At 43.2% G+C, this 18,840-nt stretch overlaps 1 protein-coding gene across 3 annotated transcripts in view; it reads left to right on the top strand.

Moving 5' to 3' along the window:
- LOC119389436 (zinc finger protein 879) overlaps positions 1–16,792 on the top strand; it is a 93,172-nt gene extending 76,380 nt beyond the window's left edge. For all 3 annotated transcript variants that reach the window (XM_049414429.1, XM_049414428.1, XM_037656688.2), the window contains 3 exons: positions 1,360–1,617; positions 6,743–6,990; positions 12,147–16,792. In XM_049414429.1, coding sequence (XP_049270386.1) covers positions 1,360–1,617; positions 6,743–6,984 — 500 coding nt within the window. In that variant the 3' untranslated portion in view covers positions 6,985–6,990; positions 12,147–16,792. The remainder of the gene's footprint in view (positions 1–1,359; positions 1,618–6,742; positions 6,991–12,146) is intronic.
- The last annotated feature ends 2,048 nt before the right edge of the window (positions 16,793–18,840 follow it).

The following is an 18,840-nucleotide window of genomic DNA, read 5'->3' as shown; positions in this document are numbered from 1 at the left end:
ACACTCTGGGAAATATTGGAAATTCTGAGTATTATAGACGTGGAGCAAAAATTCTGAAATTAGAGCATTATTGAGCAATGTGCGATTCTTCTTCATAAAGTACGGTCAACAAAACTGCAAGATAACACCATTTTGAAAACGCACGTTACTCATAGTATGCCAAGAAAAACTTTGAGGCTCAGAGCTGTAATAGTTATTTTGTAGGATCTTGTCAAAATGCCATTTTCGCGCAATTCGCAAAATGTGGTTCTGCTGAATGGAGACTTCCAAATTTTTTTAACTAAGGCAAAGCTTTTTTGCAAGACTAAGATTGCTTTCGTAGCCCTGGGGACTCAGACAGCAAAATAAATTTTTTTCAACGAAATTAAAGGGGGTCTGCGGACGTGAACGATGTTCTTATGTGAACACACCCAGGAGAATGATTTTTTTTCACCAGATCTAGTAAATGGCACCGCGTCATTTTGCACATATGACATTCACTGTAGAAGATGTGGACTTGTAAGTGGATAATCTCCAACCCAGACTTGGCTGAAAGGCGAGCACTCTTTAACACAGCAACTGATGACAAGGTGAAGGCTTGATCACACGCGGCGCCAAGTGGAGGAATGCGGCTTCATCGAGGTGGGAGGGAGACGTAACCTCTGAGATAGGTTCCCAGCTGGGACCTTCAAAGTGACTCACAATGGCCGAAAAGCGAGGTGTCCTAAAGAAATCGATTCTTTCAAGGATTCAGCCGCACTGTAAATGCCAGTAACAGGACACCAACATCATTAAGCCTTGGACAAAAGTCGATTGCAAAAATATCAGGAGCCAACCATAGCACTGGTTGCATGCCATACGCAAATCTAGAGATGATGTCTGGGTGTCATGACCCATCCCTTGAAGTTTCTGTGTGCAGCACCAGCGTATGTCACGTGACAACTTCTCCGCAGCTGTTACTGTTTTGTTACTGGCACATTGGGCTGTGAATAAGCTTATTATCATAATTATAGACTGTAAGTGCCCGTGTAATCATAGCATAACATAACAACCTCAAAGTTGGACTCCCCCCACCTCCCCATCCTTAAAAAAAAAAAAAGAAAGCTGGATTCACATTTGTTCATATACTCACTGTGGGAAAATCCTGCTGCTGCCGTAACTGAGTTCAGTGACGAAGGAATTGCGGAGCTCTGCTGTTTTATGCAGATGGGTTTTGCACAACTCTGTGTATGACATGTGCTAGTCTAGTTAGCGTTTTCTATGGAATTAAGATTTTGGTGAGCCTGCAATGTGGAGCCATTGCTTGGTCATTTGGTACTTACATACTTGTGAGCAATTTAACAGTACTGACTCAAAAATGTTTTCTTTTTGTGGGTGCAGGCAAGCAGCAGCAACAGCAACAACAACAACAGCAACAGCAGCAGCAGCAACAACAACACCAGCAGCAGCAACAGCAGCAGCAGCGGCGTGTGGGCCAGCCACAACTAACCCACGCGTGCCCTGTGTGTGGCAAGGCTTATGTGAATGAAGGCTCACTGCGCAAGCATGTGAGCACCCACCCAGAGGCAGCCTCCCTGGGCTCCCCGCTGCGAATGTGGCCCTGCACTGTCTGCCATAGCGTCTTCACCCACGAGACAGGTAGGAACAGAGCTTGTTTGTCAACATCACTTAAAGGGGTACTGACACAAAAATTTTGGCCTCGCGTTTTTTTGCTGCAATGTGTTGCTGGGGGCCTGTTAGTCATAACACGGCACATCGTTTGCTGCAGCGCGCGACAGATAATTAATTACAGGCTCCTCATTACCGACCAGTGTCAGTTTCGGTTTCAAAAACGACAAGCATCCGGGTGCAACTATCACCACCTAGCGGCTGCAGCGCTCGATCACGTCAGCACACAGAAGTGTGACGCACTTCCGCGCTGTTCGCGTCGTCTCCTCGCATTCGCACGCTTGCCGCACGTGCTGCGCGATGTCGTCGCCATCATCGTCCTCGTTATCATCGTCCTCCTCATCGTCGTCTGTTGGCGACGATTTCCTTGAGACACCAACAGCGCAGCGGCGAGCGCGTCAAAACAAAAATGGCGGCTACGACGTCATCACAACTTGTTGTACCGGCTACAACGGTTACGTAGGGGAAGTAGGGGGGTCACCTCGGGTCACCTCCGAGGGTGTCAATGCAATAGGTGCGCCCTATAATGCTGGATCGCGCACGCGAACTTCAATATTCATATAAAATACCTTCCAAGCTTAATTCGGTGTCGATATTTCGCAGATGGTACACGCACGTACACGAAAATCGATCCAGCAGGCTATCTCGGCCGCGAAATTTTGTGTCAGTACCCCTTTAAGCCAATTTCTTGAAAAAGCATATTGCCATGAGTCCTTATTCTTTAATTTGATGTTATCAGGTTTCATCCACAAAAACTGTTAGCAGCGCTCGGCACAGCCCGCACAGCAATGTTAGGGAAACTTCATTATTGTTTCAGAGTGATGGCGAGGCTTAGTGCGAAGCACACTGGACACAGAAAAGAAGACACGGGACAGGTGCTGACTGATAACTGAAGTTTCTTATTGCAAAGGAATCGCGCTTCTTATAGTAGTTGGCAAGAATGTGACAACAAATCAACCAGTGCACCACTTTGCTTTGTTTCAGATTGTTGCTTTAAGATTATGCGCAGAATGCAACTATTGAAGTTTATTCAAGGGCTTGCGAGCACCTGCGATAACGCTGGAAGGTTCGATCGCTGATGTACAAAAGACAACGCGACCCGCTGATGATCAGATTACCGACAACCGCCGCCTGAACTTGCTGCTTCGGCTACACTTTGAGCGTTGCTTTTTTTACTGGGCACAAGTTCACCCAATAAAGCATTTTCAGGTTGCGTTTTGCTTTCTCCACTGTCTCAATCACATGACAATATGCACATGAAAATGAAATGGGTGAATGACAGTTTTTCCTCTCATTGACATTAGTCCACCTTGCAGAATTCCACAGAATTGATTTCCACTATGCGATGTTCATTTGCTTAGAGTTGTCGATTAAGTCATGCTCATGCTGCCAATAGCTAGCCTCTTAGTCACCTTGATTGGTAGAATGACGGCACCAAAAAAGTGTTAGTCCCGGTTTCAAACCTCGGACCAGGATGAAATTTTCATCAACTAGGAAGCTTTTATTTTTGAGAAATCTGTAGTCCTCTCATTAACTTTACTCCACTTTGCAGGATTCCGCAGAATCGTTTTCCCATGTGTTTGCTGTACTTCAGGCTTCCTGCATGTAAAAGTGTGAAACCTCAGCAAGTGTACAGGTTGAGAAATGCTTACAAGAAACTTTAACTTGATACTGAAGCTAGTCTCAAAGTGCTGCACCTCATGTCATTGATGTTACCTAGATGTTGTTGCCACATGGTTAGGAGCTGTTTGCCAGATTGTGCCATTCTACCAATTGTTCAAGTGCTTCATGACATTTCTCGAGTTTTTGCTGCACTGTGGGAGGTGGAAGCAAGGTTATTTGAGGCTACTCCAACACTTTGCCCAATACGAGACTATGTGGTTACAGTAGTTCAACAAAATTTTGTCTCATGAATAAATAGATCATAGAAGATACATGCTTGTCTTTTTGACACTGAAGACATATACATTGCTATCCATTTATTTAAACTAAAAATTAGCAATAACATTATTCCTGAGAATGTTCTCACAATTTTGAAGTCAGTCAACAGCTGTTGGGCTCACTTGCTTCCACTTGTTGTGGTGACGACATCGCACTGCACAGAGCAAGTGGCTTTTGGCTGTCTGACATGAGATTGTAAATTTCCTGCTGCATGCGTTGCAGTTTCATTAAGCTCGCATGTTCTCATGAGCCTCATCTACAGATAAGCTGCATTTTCTTAATGTTGTAGGTTATCGTAAACTTAACCAGATCACGAAAAAAGACATTTATTCCCTTCCTCATATTGATGACTCCTTGAATCGCCTGTGGCACTCCCATAACTTCTCTTCGATGGATCCATATACTAGCGGGTATTGGCATATTGAAGTTGACGAACGAGACCGGAAAAAACCAGCGTTTATAAAACCTGGTGGCCTATATGAATTTAAAGTCCTGTCTTTTGGATTGTGTTCCACTCCAGCCACATTACAACGAATGACGGACACAGTTTTATCTGATCCCAAGTGGCATTGTGTTTCGTGTACTAGGGTGATGTAGCTGTTTCTTCCACAACTTGCATAGCACATAGAGTGGCCTGATGTGGTTCCTCAGGCCATTCGCACCACTGGCCTATCTCTGAAGCCAGAAAAGTGCTACATTGGATACGAGGAGCTTAAGTTGCTGAGCCATATTGTCAGTAGCAGTAGTGTTTGCCATGACCCTGAAAAAGCTACAGCAGTTGCTTTGTTCCCAAGCATGATGTACGCTGATTTCTATGTCTTTGTGCGTATTGCCGCCAGCTTGTGCCATATTTTTCTAAAATCGCCGAACCTTTGCAGCAACTCATGAAGGATGATGTCACCTTTGTTTGGAGTACAGCATAATTCCGCGGACTTCAACAACAACTTCAAACCCCTCCGATTCTTGGTCACTTCAACACAGAAGCATATTTGCGTACTGATGCTAGCAACCGAGGCCTCGAAGCCATTATAGTACAATTTCAAGCTGGTGTTCAGTGCGTTATTGCCTATGCTAGCCACACATTGTCTTCTGCTGAGAATAACTGCTCAACAACTGAAAAAGAATGTCTGCTGGTCGTGCTGGTTATTACCAAGTTCCGGCCATATTTGTACGGATGCCGCCATTCAAATCATCACTGACCACCACTCTTTCTGCTTGCTGGCGAATCTCGACGATCCCTCGAGTAATCTTGCAAGATGGAGCCTTTGGTTGCAGGAATTCTGTGTAACAATCGTATGCAAGTTTGGCTAGAAACACACTGATGCTGACTGTATTTTCTACGCCCCCGTCAAGACCGCTCGAAAAGACATTGACGAAGACTGCAGTTTCTTTTCATTCTAGAATCTTTAAACGTGGCTCAACAGTAACGTGATGACACAGAATTGCAACCACTGATCGAATCCTTTGAAAGACATCACCCACAATCCCCATGACAGTCTGTGCTTAACTTGTCATCTTTCTGTTTACGCCACGTCCTCTACAAGCGCAATTTTCATCCCGCGAAAACCGTTTACCTCCTAGTTGTTCCTGCTTTTCTCCGCAACAACATTTTACATGCATGCTACAATGAACCATTGTCCGGGCATCTTGGTTTCACGCATACTTTGGCGAGGATCAAGCAGAAGCGCTACTGGCAGAAACTTACAAAAACCGTGAAGCAGTATGTCACAACTTGCACAGATTGCCAACGCTGCAAAATTCTACTCTTGAAACCAGCCGATCTGCTACAGCCTGTATGACCCCTCACGCATCTTTTGAACAGGTCAGAATGAATTTACTTGGCCCTTGTCCAAGTCTTAAGCTGATAACCGTCGGATTGTTGTTGCTGCTGAGTACTTGACTAAATACAGCAAAACCCAAGCCATTAAGCTAGCTACTGCTTCTGATGTGGCTAACGTCTTTGTCAAAAACATTGTTCTCCACCATGGTACCCTGGCTGTCGTCATTACAGATTGTGGTACAGCATTCACAGCACAGTTGCTCCGAGATATCCTGCAGTTGAGCGGTGCCAAACACTGCACGGCAGCTGCGTACCACCCCCAGACCAATGGATTAACCGAGCGCCTCAACAAAATGATGGCAGATATACTTTAGATGCATTTTGCCATGGATCACAAAAATTGGGACGAAACCCTTGCTTGTGTCACATTTTCGTATTACACTAATCTTCAGTAAACCACCGGGTTTCCACCTTTTAACCTAGTTTGCGGCCATGTCACCACGATGCTTGACGTTAACGCTCCTACCAACTCCGTCTGACACGACCATTCCGCATACAGATGTCTTTGTTCAGCGTGCTGAAGAAGCACAGAAGCTTGCTCAGCTATGCATCTTGTCTCAGCAAAATAGGGATGCTCGCTGATACAACATCTACCACAGAGCTGCAACATGAACCACAGAGCTGCAAGCCGGATGACCTAGTCTGGATTTGAACCACTATTTGACAACGAGGCCGCTCAAAAAAATTGTTGTGCCGGTATTTTGGACCCTACCGTCTTCTGCATTGTCTACGTGAAGCCAACTACGAAGTAGTCCCAGCAGAGATACCACACCGCTCTCATAGGCCACATTCATCTGACGTGGTTCACATCACCAAGATGAAGCTTTACTACTCGCACTCACTGCAAGTTACAAACTTTGTGGTGCGGAGCCTGCCCTCAGGTCCATTGACCTTCTTTTTCACGTTTCTTTAATTTTCTCCTTGTGCTGTTTAACGTGCCTCTAACTTTTGTGGCTCAGCTTTCACTCTTCTTTAGAGCTATGGCATCGAGATGACGCCTCTTTCTTTTCTTGTGGGTAGAGGTTAATGCCATGCTCTATAGGTGGTGGAGGATAGAAAGGAAAAGTGTGTAGTTGCTGTGGCCGAAAGTAAACAGCGTTCACTCCGGGTTGACTGTTTCTTGTTTCCTCTCGCAACAACATGTTCAAAATGTGTTTCGGAGACCCTTTAAATCTTCAACCAATGCAAGTCCCCTGGTTTAAACGTTGGCTCTGGTGATATCGCTTGTTTAACCATCTCAAGTGTCCACTTTTCTGTGATCCTGGTGTTTTGCTTGTATAAAAAAGCCCGTACTCTCGGATTTTTTTTATGTAGGATTGCTACATCACATGGAGCACATGCGCATGGACCCGAAGCACCAGTTTGCGGCCCAGTACTTGCTGAGCCGTGCTGCCGCCGAGCGCAGAGAGAAGCATGGTGGGCCCTCGGCGGGTCCCCCCCACGACATGTTGTCTGCTATCCAGCCACAGCCGCAGGCAGCGGCATTGGCTGCAGTCATGCAGCCACCGCCCTCCTCATTGGCCGTGTTGCAGGCCAGCCACCTGGCACACTCCTGAGGCATGGTGAGCCACTGTGTTCGTCTTTTTGCAATGGGGCTGAGACTGCGACACATGCTACTGGCAACTACTATTTGTATACATTCTGCAACAGAAGATTACGGGATGCGAGATTTTTTGAGAAAGCTGTATTCCCGCTTTGTCTCGGGACATAGCCTCCATTTAAATGTTTCATCAGACAGATTAAAAGTACCATGCACTCACAGAGCAGAAATTCGCATTTGCAGTGGAATCCATGTCCCATAAACTTTTGCTGCCAGATGTACATATGGGAAGGTGTCTGCTGTGCCGGTGAGCGGCATATTTAAAAACAATGTGTTCTTTTCTTTCTTCAGTAAGCTCACTAGATTAAGTCTTCTTTTGCCAGAGTTGCTCCATAAAAGATTTGTGGGAACTTTTAGGTATGCTTCTCCCGAAACACTAATGCGGGGACAGCACAAACAGAATATTTCCATGTAACTTCCAGAAATACCTTTACCAAAGTACCTGTCTAGGTGTTACATGTTGTTCAAGTACTGCCTTCAAGGGAGCCAGGGGAGGAGATCCAGTGGTTGAGTAATTTTGCTACTGCCATCAATTGACAAGATGCGTTACACATAGTCTGTGTAAGAGTAGCATGCTTTTCAGTATTCTGTGCATCGCTGTGCCACTTGTAAAGTGCTACGATACATTCATTGTAATGGCAATTGAACAAGAGGTAGTGCTTGTTGTTAAGTACCATCGAGTTGCTTTCAGCTCCTGGAGACACCGTATAGTACACATACCAGTGAGATATATTTAAAGTTTTTTAAGCTTACCGATACATTTACCTGGCACCTGAAGAATACCCTTCAAACCAGCAGATATGCATGGGCAATCCAATTTTCTCGTTCATTCCACTTTGGCTTCCATTAATTTATTCTCCTTGAACGAGCAGAAAGCATGACATGATCAATTAAGAAAGTTTGTAGTTTCACGACCATTGCTTCAAAAAAGTGTTCAGGTTTAATCTCCTTTTTTGTCTCAGGTATTCATTCATTTAGCAGCCCATGGAATTGTCAAAGCTCTACACCAGCGTCTGAGGTTGAAAGGATCCGGCTTTTTTCTTTTGTATACATATTTCCACAAGGTCCACTATCATACATCACCACATAAAAAACTAGAGTGTTAACCAGACTTTATTTCAGATTTAAGGAGGCCCTGCAACACTTCTCAAGTAATCACCAAATGGTTTCATTAAAGAAGTTTATTAGCTCACAAATTCACTGCCACAAAAATTTTCAGACTCTGTCAAGTACGAGCGGAGTTACAGGAATTTGTCACATGTAAACGTGTCCTCTCCTTACATACCAGCAAGTGCGCTGAAAACTGCGCGGGGTGGTGATGACAAAGGGGCAGGAAGATATGTCCATTCGTAAGTGCGTGTCATGACCTTGATCACTTTTTTTTTCTTTTTTTTTTTCGAACGCGCGGCTTACTTTCAGTGTGATCGCTAGCGAGTGCACGGGCATCTGGCAGCATCCCGTGGTAACTATGCAGCTCACAATGCTCAAATAAGCCAATGCCCGTGGACTTTGAGTTTATGGCGCAGTCATTTCTGTTTGACATCACTTGTCGAGAAAAGGGCGAACGATTTCCAGCTGACTTTGCGAATCAGTTGTAAATTCCAGGCTGCATGCTGCGCTTTAGTGTTTGACTCACATGTCTTCAGGAGCCTTGACTACAAATCGGCTGCGTTTTCTGACAGTGTTGAAAAAGTATTGCAGGGCCGTTTTAAGGCCGACATCATTGTCCTTTATGTATGCTATGAATCTCTACTCATTGATCTCTGTTCTAGTACAATTCCTTGCTGAATTCCTTGAAGTACAAGTACCATAACTCTTTTGTCTTTGTTGTATTTCACTTGTCCTATTTCCATAACTGTAAAAACAGCAAAACAATAAAGTTATATGAAGACCTCACCAGCATAGAGCTTCCACTGGATGGAGGTATGATCATACATTGCCGTCTCAGCAAACAGCCACAAGAAAAGGGAACTACCTATCAGAGGAAAATATTTGCTTGTCCGATAAGGTCCTCATAACATTTTCGCATGCTTGTGAGTCGTGGTTGCTTTCTGGAGAAGGACCTTTGTTATGTCCGTTATACTGGTCGCAGCGTAGAATTGGAATACTATTTATCTATTCTAGATGCTACAAAAACATAATTTCCTGCAAAACCTATTGCTTCATTGTTTATCTGAATCTGAGTACGCATAACATTTGGTGCTACAAGTGACAAACACATTTGTGCCTTCTTTGTTTGAGGGAGTTCTTTGCAGTCTAGTATAGTAATTCTTACGTAGATAAAGTCGTGTCATTTGAGACTTTCACTTGCCACAGATGTTGTTTGAGTTCTTGAAAATCAAATTAACTGAAGTTGAATAATATGTGATCCAAAACAAGATTACGATTTAATTGCTTTAGTACATTCACAGACCTGGTTGTGCATAAGCAGAGATATACAGAATATTTACATGATTCTGTGTATACGTAGTACTTTCTATTTATTAATCTCAGTTGCCACATTGCTTATATGGGAATAATGTTTTATGTAATACTGGAGGCCTATTTCATGAAAATACTGCAACTACTATTACTTGCAAAATGTGTTGTCCTTGAGCCGTCACTCATACCCGAGTTCATTTTGAGAGGCTACCTTTGTTGCTACCTTTGTTCCAAGGCTTGTTGAAAGTAGAGGACAAGCTTCTGCAATATTCGTTCGTGTTTGTGGTGACTTGGCCAGTGTCACCTACCGGTATGCTTGGCAGCCTGAAAATCAGATATCTTGGATGATATTCGTATTTTATAAATGCTTTTAAATCACCTGCTTGTTGTCATCTTTCTCAAAATTAAAAATTCTCAAATATTTATACAGTCAAATTGCTTTGTAATGAAATACTCGGGACCTTCAAGGTACATCATTACACAGTTCACTCTACTTTGAAGGCTGACAGTGCAGCTGGGATGTAAGGAATCCTTCATAACACAGGTCATTTGGTTGGAGAGGCATTCAACTGTAATCAACTCTTTAGCATTGGCAACTTCGGTATGCATCGGAAAAATAGCAAGCCATGTGAAATTAGGGGAGTTCAGTTGTTTTCACCAGTAATAGCGCGGCAAAGAATGAGGACGCACAAGGAAGGAGACATCTGATGACACACAGCGCTAGCTTCCAACAAAAGGTTTATTTGTGTTTTCCAGCAGTATTTATAGCCCTTGCCATCGAATGACATGCAAACATTGCATAGAAAAAAAAACATAAAATGAGCACTTATATTGTGAACTAATCTACTGAGCAAAAGAATGTTTACCTGGCACATTGATAATGACCATTTTTTTCTGACAAGAGGAGCTGTTTTTTTGCTCAGTAGATTAGTTCACAGTAAAAAGTGCTTTTTTTTTGCTATGCAATGTTCATGTGTCATTCGATTTCAAAAGGGCATCAATAAATACTGCTGGAAAACGGAAATAAACATTTGTTGGAAGTTAACACTTTGTGTTGTCAGATGTCTCCCTCCCTGCATGTCCTCGTTCTTTGCCGTGCTATTACAAAGTGAAAATGGTGTACCAACAAGCCCACATCGTTACCATTATAGAGTGAAGTTGACTAGAATCTCAGTTATGAATGCAGTATAAGTTTAGTGCAACGTAAGGAAATTCCTGTTGTTGTCTCACATGCATAGGTCGGCATAAAAAGGTGGAGCTCACTCAGACTCACTCAAATAATGTATTTTCCGCTTAGGGGTCACTCGGAATCAGACTCACCAAAATTTTCCTCAATCGGACTCACTCGCACTCAGACTTACCAAAATTTTTCTTAACCAGACTCACTCCAACTCAGACTCACCAAAATTTTCCTCAATCAGACTCACTCGGACTCAGACTTACCAAAATTTTTGTTAACCAGACTCACTCCAACTCAGACTCACCAAAATATTACTCAGCCGGACTCACCCAGGCTCATGGCTCGATCTGAGTGAGTCAGTCTGAGTGAGTCGACTCATGAGTCCGTTAGTGTATAATTAGCTTTGTCGATCATGGTGTCAACACTTTTTAACACCAATTTCTCACATAATCGGTGCTCTACGATATGCCTTTTGATCATGTTCATTAAAATACGAGTTATCAGTGGTTTGAATTCAGTAAGGACATTTTTATGAAATACATGACTCACACGACATATTTTTATCAAGAACTTCCCGCGAAAGAGCTTGCGGAAGGAGATCGTGGCACCCCCCCCCCCCATCCCCCACGTTTACCCACGCCTCTGATCAATAAATATTGAGGTGTCGCATGAATGCTAGTGCATTGAGATATGTGTGAATAGACTCGAGTATAAGCGTAAGCCGATATAAGGCTAATAGTAATGCTGAAGATGAGTAGATGAATGAATGAATGAATGAATGAATGAATGAATGAATGAATGAATGAATGAATGAATGAATGAATGAATGAATGAATGAATGAATGTTTATTTGATCTTGAGTACAAGTTCAAGAAAGGTACAGGGGCAAAAGGCGGGCAACGCCTGACAGGGGCCCCTGCACCCGCAACATATTAGAAAATCATGTTACATGGTATAATGGTAGTTCATTGGCAGTGATCAAAATACGCAAAATCATTATACATTTACATACAGTACATTAAGCCCACAGGACTTAAACAGTATTAATTTGACATAGTTTTTGTGCAGCTATTGGTTCTTAGTAAATAGATGGCAAATGCTGAAAGGTAGCAGTGCTGAATGCTGAAAAGTAGCAAATACAACTAAACAGATAATATGTAAAACGAAAAGATTTACAAGCATTAAAATGCAATGTTGTGCATGTAGATTACCACAGTGCCAGAAATGAAGCATACGAGCACAAACAAACATATTCACGTTAGATAGGATGATAGGTCAGCAATAAAAGGTGGAGCTCACTCAGACTCGCTCAACAAATATATTTTGCACTTATGGCTCACTCAATTCAGACTCGCCAAAGTTTTCCTCAATCGGACTCACTCGGACTCGGACTCACTAAATTTTTCCTCAGCCGGACTCACTCGGACTCATGCTCACGGCTCGATCTGAATCTGAGTGAGTCGACTCATGAGTGAGTTTGCCAACCTATGCTCACGTGTGCCCTTTTCCTGCTGCAGGACTTCAAAGGTGAAAGCCGCCAAGATGTTGCCCTCCTCCCCTACCTGTGGGCACAAGTCGCAGCGGCAGACAAGACAGAAGTCCGTGTCTCTAAATGATTTACGCTGAGTGCAGCAACTGCTGGCCGCTTCAGATGGCCTTCATGACTTGGTCAAATGTGATCTCCCACTACTGACGGGAGACGTGTACAATATTGCTGTCCAGTTGGCCCGTGTCTATGACGGGAGTCTGCAGCATGTTTCACTTTAAGCTTGGTGCAACACCTGGTTTTTTTTCTTCCCTGTGTAATTGCCGTGTATCTTTACCTTTCGTGCTTGTTCAGTTTTGCAGTTGCAATGTTGCTGCATATAAAAGGCTGTACCACGTGCTTAGCTGTCCCACGTCATTGCTGAAAGTGCTGTATTTGGATGAGTGTGCTGCGACCACTGACCATGGATGTAATGGGAGGTACAACTTCTAAGGTTCGAAAAATAGAAAGCAAATTATACGGCGTCAACGTGACTTGCTGTCATGTAAGGCAACCATGACAATATGTGTGGGAAAATAAGATGAGTGCAGTGGCTGCCTTTGAGCACTTCATAATTTCCATCAGTTGGGTACACTTTCTCGGCTCCTTTTTGCTTCATGTGAGCTATTCGACCCAACACAAAAGTTAGAGCTTCACTCTGGATGCTGCACCACATGTTGATATTGCATCACATTGCATTCTGGATGTTTGGGGAAGTCTGCTTAGCGAAGATTGCAAGATTTAGGTCCCTGCCTTTCTTCCAATGCTCTGATGTATGGCAATAGATCCTCTCAATCAGATTAAAAAATACTTTGTAAAAGTGTGTATTGTTCCAAATTTCTCACATTGCATGCTTTAAATACAGGAGCATTGATGTAAAATGGTCGCATTACTTTCATGGAAATGCCATACTTCCGATTTTTGTAAAGTTTATTTTTTATGTATGTGTGTGTGCAGAGGTTATCTGCAATTGCTACATTCAGTCCCAAGAAACGGTGGTTATAGCTGACGGAGCTATATAGTGTTGGAAGTGCCAAGGGCCCCTATCTTCGAATTGAATATTCAGAATTCACGTTTTCCCTTCTGTTGTATTTGACTTGGCTAGGATGCTGACGCTTCATTTAAGAGCCGCTGATATCTCATAGTGTTGCGCAGAGAGTGAAAGCATGGCTTCATCATTTCTAGTATGCAATTTGAAGCATGCACATAGTTGACTGCGCATGTTACGAAATGGCTGTGTAAAGGAATGAGAACCTGTTCAGTTAACATAGTGCCAAAAATTTGGCTTTGGGAGCAAGCATACTTTTTCATAGAAACTGTTGTGTTCAGTCTGCTTTTCTATGTGGGTGACATTTGAGTGCTTACCAAGATGCAGAGTTTTGCAACCATTATGAAGAGGGTAGTTATGAATCACTGCTGGTTCAACTGTTTCTATATTGAACATGGACATTTTTTATATTTGCCTAAGTTTTTTATCTAGCATTGCAGAGAGGATTTTTGTTTATTGTAATCGTCCTTGAAGTTGACAGTATACTGTCACCTTTTGCTCTACAACAAGCGTTGAGTACTTGGGGCAGTTGGTTACCATAAGTACATATAAGTAGCTAAACAGACTAACCTTGCAAAAACTAGCAGCAACTTATTCTTTACCATGTTCAATAAGGCAGAAACTTATTAGTCTTTCTGCGCAGCATGTAAAGCATAATGGTAATGTTATATGCTGCTAACTTGTGAGCAGCTCTTAACTTATGAGTCTCATGGCATGGAATGAATGTTGTTGCCCTCTCTAACATGCTGTACATTGATGTTAAGTTTCAGGAACACTGTATATGCATGTGGTAACCTGAAAATGATGGCTCAGCGGGGTTACGTTGTGTTGTCCTGCAGTGCAAACTCAGACATTACACAAGTTTATGAAGGCATATCATGGTCTTTATATTTGCTTTCTGCTCGTCGTGTTACTGACTGTCGAAAGCTGGATATCCAAAATGCATGTTATGTAATAATATTGTCTCTTTATGTCATGCTTTTACTTTGTTCCTGTATCGAGTGCAATTTTAATACACATCCTATTGTGGTTTTATCATAATAAGGCTTTTGTTTTACCATATGGAAGTACTGGGTTAGTGCTAATTACCCATAATACCTTAACACAAAGCCTTAGGTTTGTTTTGTTTGTGTTGAAGTATAGTTAAAATCAAAAATATCTTATCTCTGCCACAATGTAACCAAGTAGGCTGCAAACATTGTGCCATGCTGCTTGGGTATTGCTGTCAGACTGGTAAATTCTGCCGGTGCATTCCACTTTCTCATATAGCTGTAAGCACAGCATGTTTCTCTTATGCCCCCGAGTGTTTACACAGCTAATTTTATCATCAACAAAGGAATCTGCTTGCTCGATTCTCCATCCAGACACTATTTTTTCTTTAATCGTTATCAAACTTGCCAGCTATGTCCGGAAGCACTTGCATGTGCAGCTGTACATTTTGCTTAACCTGCTGCAGCCTTTCAAGCTTCACATTCTTTCATATGTTAGTCTTTTGAAACATGTTGCTTTTCATTCCTATTCTTTTAGCCCCCTCACTAGCATATGATTCCTTAGCTTTCTAGTTCATGCTGTTTTCATTTAGAGTGCTTGCAATCATTATTGGCAATGTGTCCTTGCCATTTGCTTTTCATGGATGCAGTCTTACCAGCATGACTCTCTTATGCTATGGTGATCATTGAGGGTCTGCATTCTGTGTAGACCTTGCCACCAGTATGATTGTAGAGCACTCAACCATAATGGTAGGATGAGTACTTGGCTTGTCTTGTTTCCCTTCACAGCCAGAATGTACTTCATTGATTGTCTGCCTCTCTATTATCAGTTTCTTAGATACAAGCACTATGCATGTTCCAGTGGTAAGCTGCGAATTCAACAGAAGACATGCTAAAATTAACTGCTACACTTTTATTTCAAGTTGTCTTGTAGTAAGCATATTTAGCATGTTTATGGAGCTATGTCCTAAGAGCCTTTTAGGCATTAGAGAGAAAATGGACAACATTATATTGTATTGAATATTGTATTGTTGCTTGCATATTAGTTTGGGTGATGAAGTCCTTAAAACAAAAGCTTTGCAGTAACAAAAAGTCAGAAATTCGGGCACTATAAAATGGTCTCCTTGATTTGCCGGGAATGATTCAAATGCTTCTTATTTGAAGCATTGTGGCCACAAATGTAACTGTTTTTATTCACATTATCGCCTGAATTTCTGCCTTCGTGGACTTAGAGAACTGATTGGCTACTGAGGGCAAGAGCAAGGAAATTTTTGTCACTTTGGATCGCTGGCAGACTGTTGAACAGTTATCCTCTGAGCGATCAACTTTACTCAGGCAGATTTGAAAGTCTTGAAGTTCCAAATAACTTCACATGCAGTCAGTACTGCAACATATAGAAGTGTAAAGTAATATGATATATTTTAGCAACATGTGATGGAGTTAAGAACATGTATAATTTTTTGGGTTGAATCACAATTAGATGATTCTGGAGATTACCAAATTGAACTTTTTTTTAGTGTGGTACACTTTTAGGGCTTGCCCCACACATGAACCAGTGCAGAACAGCTGAGCTTATAGGGTTCCCTATAGACAGGTACAATATCCTAAGGGGCCAGTTGGTTCATTATGATGACTGAGTGCAGAATGCGCAATATGGGATTTCAGTCACTGCACATCAATACTGGTGTCCTGTTTCTCAACTTGTACATTTAGTAATCAGTCACCATTAGATGTTATCAAGAGTGCAAGCTCATGACAGGTCATTTCTAGTAATGAAAGCTTACTAGATCAGATGTTTTCAAAATTACTGATGAATTAGACATTATTGTTCTGAATTGTAGGAAAATGGAAATACTAGGGCATGCAGTGATACTGTGGTATTGCTTGTGGCCCATTTTATCACTAATGTGGTTGTCAGTTAAGTTATGAAATCACTCCTTATTTGAGGATGCACATAGCAATTTTTCTTGAGGCAAGTTGTGCTTAGACCTAATGATGGCAACTAGATAGACCAGGGTAATGTTTCGAGCTTTTTAAACATTTTGTTGCTTGATAGCTATGTTTGGATATTGTGACACAGTCTAAATTGGTTACAGAAGTTCGTACAAAGCATATGTAGAATTGAAGCAGCTGAGCATGTATTTTTTTTGTAGAATGTTTCTCCTATCTTGCAGACCGCTTTGTGTGAATTTTTAAAAAAACCTTTCTGAATGATTGCAGCTGATGATTTTACTTTGTTTGTTGTCCATTATTTTAGGTTAGTGCAGTGGTGAAGGGGCTTTGTCATTGTTCTTGCCTCGTGTGCTTTGAATATTGCCTGATCATTTTCACTGCCATCATCTTCTGTTTCCTTAATCTGCAGTCATTGACGGTTTAGCCAGATATGCAACATGAACTATGTAAATTGTATGTATTGGTTTGGTTTCTTAATTTGACAATGGTTCCTTGGAACATGTGGATCTGTGTATGATAAAGGATTGGTTGGCTGTTTTTTGTTGAGAGGAAACATTAAGATGAGGACAGCTGGTGATGTCAACATGCTTTTTGTCTGTCTTGCTTCCCTACTTCAAGCAACCATAAACATTCATTTATGAAATCTGACCTTTCCGTTTTTTATTACGATAGCAATTATATGGACACACTCGACGGGTTTTTGCCGTTGGCGTCGCCGTCATGTTCCGTATAAAGTCCAAATCGATAACATCCCCTCGCGCATCTTATGCTCTGACCGTGGGTAAAAGCGCGCGAGCGGGGGCGACGAACGCGGCTGAATCTGAGTTCAAACGAGCCGGCCCATCTCCAGCGCTCGGAGTGCGCATGCGATAACATCACCCGCGTGCTGCTCAAGCAGAGAGAAAACGCCCCGCCCGTCTTGAATGAGCATGAAGGAACGGGGGGGGGGGGGGGTCGCTCGAGCAGCAACTATGAACTTTGATTCTAAGTAGGGGTGTGCGAATATTCGAGTTTCGAATTCAAATCGAATAATACCTGATCGAATAATTCGATTCGACTTTCGAATAACTCGACAGGACGAATATCTAAAACGCGACAAAGGCAATCGTGCAACTTGGTTAGGGTGGGGTGGCTGAAACTAACGCTAACGTCGTTACAGTAGGCCTTTCGTTAAAACTTTCACCAATATACTGGGTCAAAAGCGAGCGCATGTCTTTTAAAGGAGTTGTGTGATTTCTGAACGCAAAGAAAAAAAAAATTGGCCGCGTATCTGCGTGCTTCGCTGCAAATGTCGTCTAAAGACGATAGAAGAGGCGCTGCGTGAGATATGGACGCCATCTGGCAATACGTCGGGAAACATGAGTGCTGTGTTGCGGGCTGGTAGTCCCGGCGCAGCGGCAGGTGAAGACCGGCGGTGACCAACGCGACCGGCGGGGACGCCGGCCAGCCCGAACATGCTGTTTGGCGCGATGCGCCGGAGAAGAAACGTCCGCACTCAACGGGTACTCTCCACAAACTCTCTTATTTACACGTCGCCTGGGTAAAACAGGAATGCCAGAGCGGCGCCTCATGGCATTCGTACAGTGCAATACAGAACCGAAACCGAAACACAACCATGAGCACGTGCGGAGGGCACGGAGGAAGGCAAGTTTCAGCGCAGTCGCATTTTCAGCGCAGCTTAAGAAACTAGGGTCTTTAAAATTGCGTATCTATGTATTTTCTATTAAAGGAACACACCACCTGATACTTACCTAATGATGCTGCGCCTCAGATATGCGTAATATTTACTTTTTGATCGACAACGTCCACAAGTAGGAACAGCCATACCAGTTCAAGATGGGTGGGCGGTAAACAAGTGGTTCAACTTTGGCCGGGTGGCGGAATCGAGGGACGTGCCGACAAAAAGAAAGGCAGACCAAAATTTCTGCGTTTAAGTTCCACAAGAAAGACTATCGTCTTTAAAAAAACACGAGAAAGTTGTCAAGCCCTTCACAACTTCGCTTCCGAAGCGAATGCACGGACTCCTTGCGTAGTTCGGTAGCGTATGTCACAAGCGCCGTAAAGCGTCCGACTTCGGCCCGCGATACCCTCGGTGATTGGCTTCACATGTGAAAATTTCTTTACGCTGTGCAGTCGCCACTGCCGCATCGCACAACTCGTTCAGAAACTCCCATCGTTCCGGCGCGCAGTTAAAACGCTGCTGGGAACGGGCGCCTGAAGATTTTGGGCCAGGACCACCCATGTGAAGTACAACATTACCGTCGTCAGATGAGCCGTATTGCGCGACCATAAGGGGAACAAAATCTAGCTACCGTATCCCGCTCTATTAGCCTTTAGGAGGTTAGGAGTGCCCGTGGTGACTGGAAGGGCGGCTCTTCTAACAATATGCCTGCGCGCCCATAAAAGCTTAAAAAAAATAAAGCCTTCCGAATAAGCCCGTGATAAATGTGCCACCACGCCGTAGCGTCCCTGATTTTTCCCTTGTTTTGGACCGGCCGGGCCGGTTTTTTAGACAAGGGGCCGGTCGCCGGTCCGCACCTAAGGCCGTCATTGGCCGGTTTTTTGCTCATCGTATCCCGAGTATTTTTTTTTACTCTTCTCCGTGTTGACCGCACGTGTTGACTGAGGAATTCCACCTGCGCGGTCGGGGACTGACCGCGCAGGTGGAAAGAAAAGACGGGGGAAGAGAAAAGACG

The sequence above is a fragment of the Rhipicephalus sanguineus genome, chromosome 4 (assembly GCF_013339695.2).
Source record: "Rhipicephalus sanguineus isolate Rsan-2018 chromosome 4, BIME_Rsan_1.4, whole genome shotgun sequence".
Classification (NCBI taxonomy): domain Eukaryota; kingdom Metazoa; phylum Arthropoda; class Arachnida; order Ixodida; family Ixodidae; genus Rhipicephalus; species Rhipicephalus sanguineus.
The sequence above is the reverse complement of the archived record's forward strand: the minus strand, read 5'-3'. Positions and strand labels throughout refer to the sequence as shown.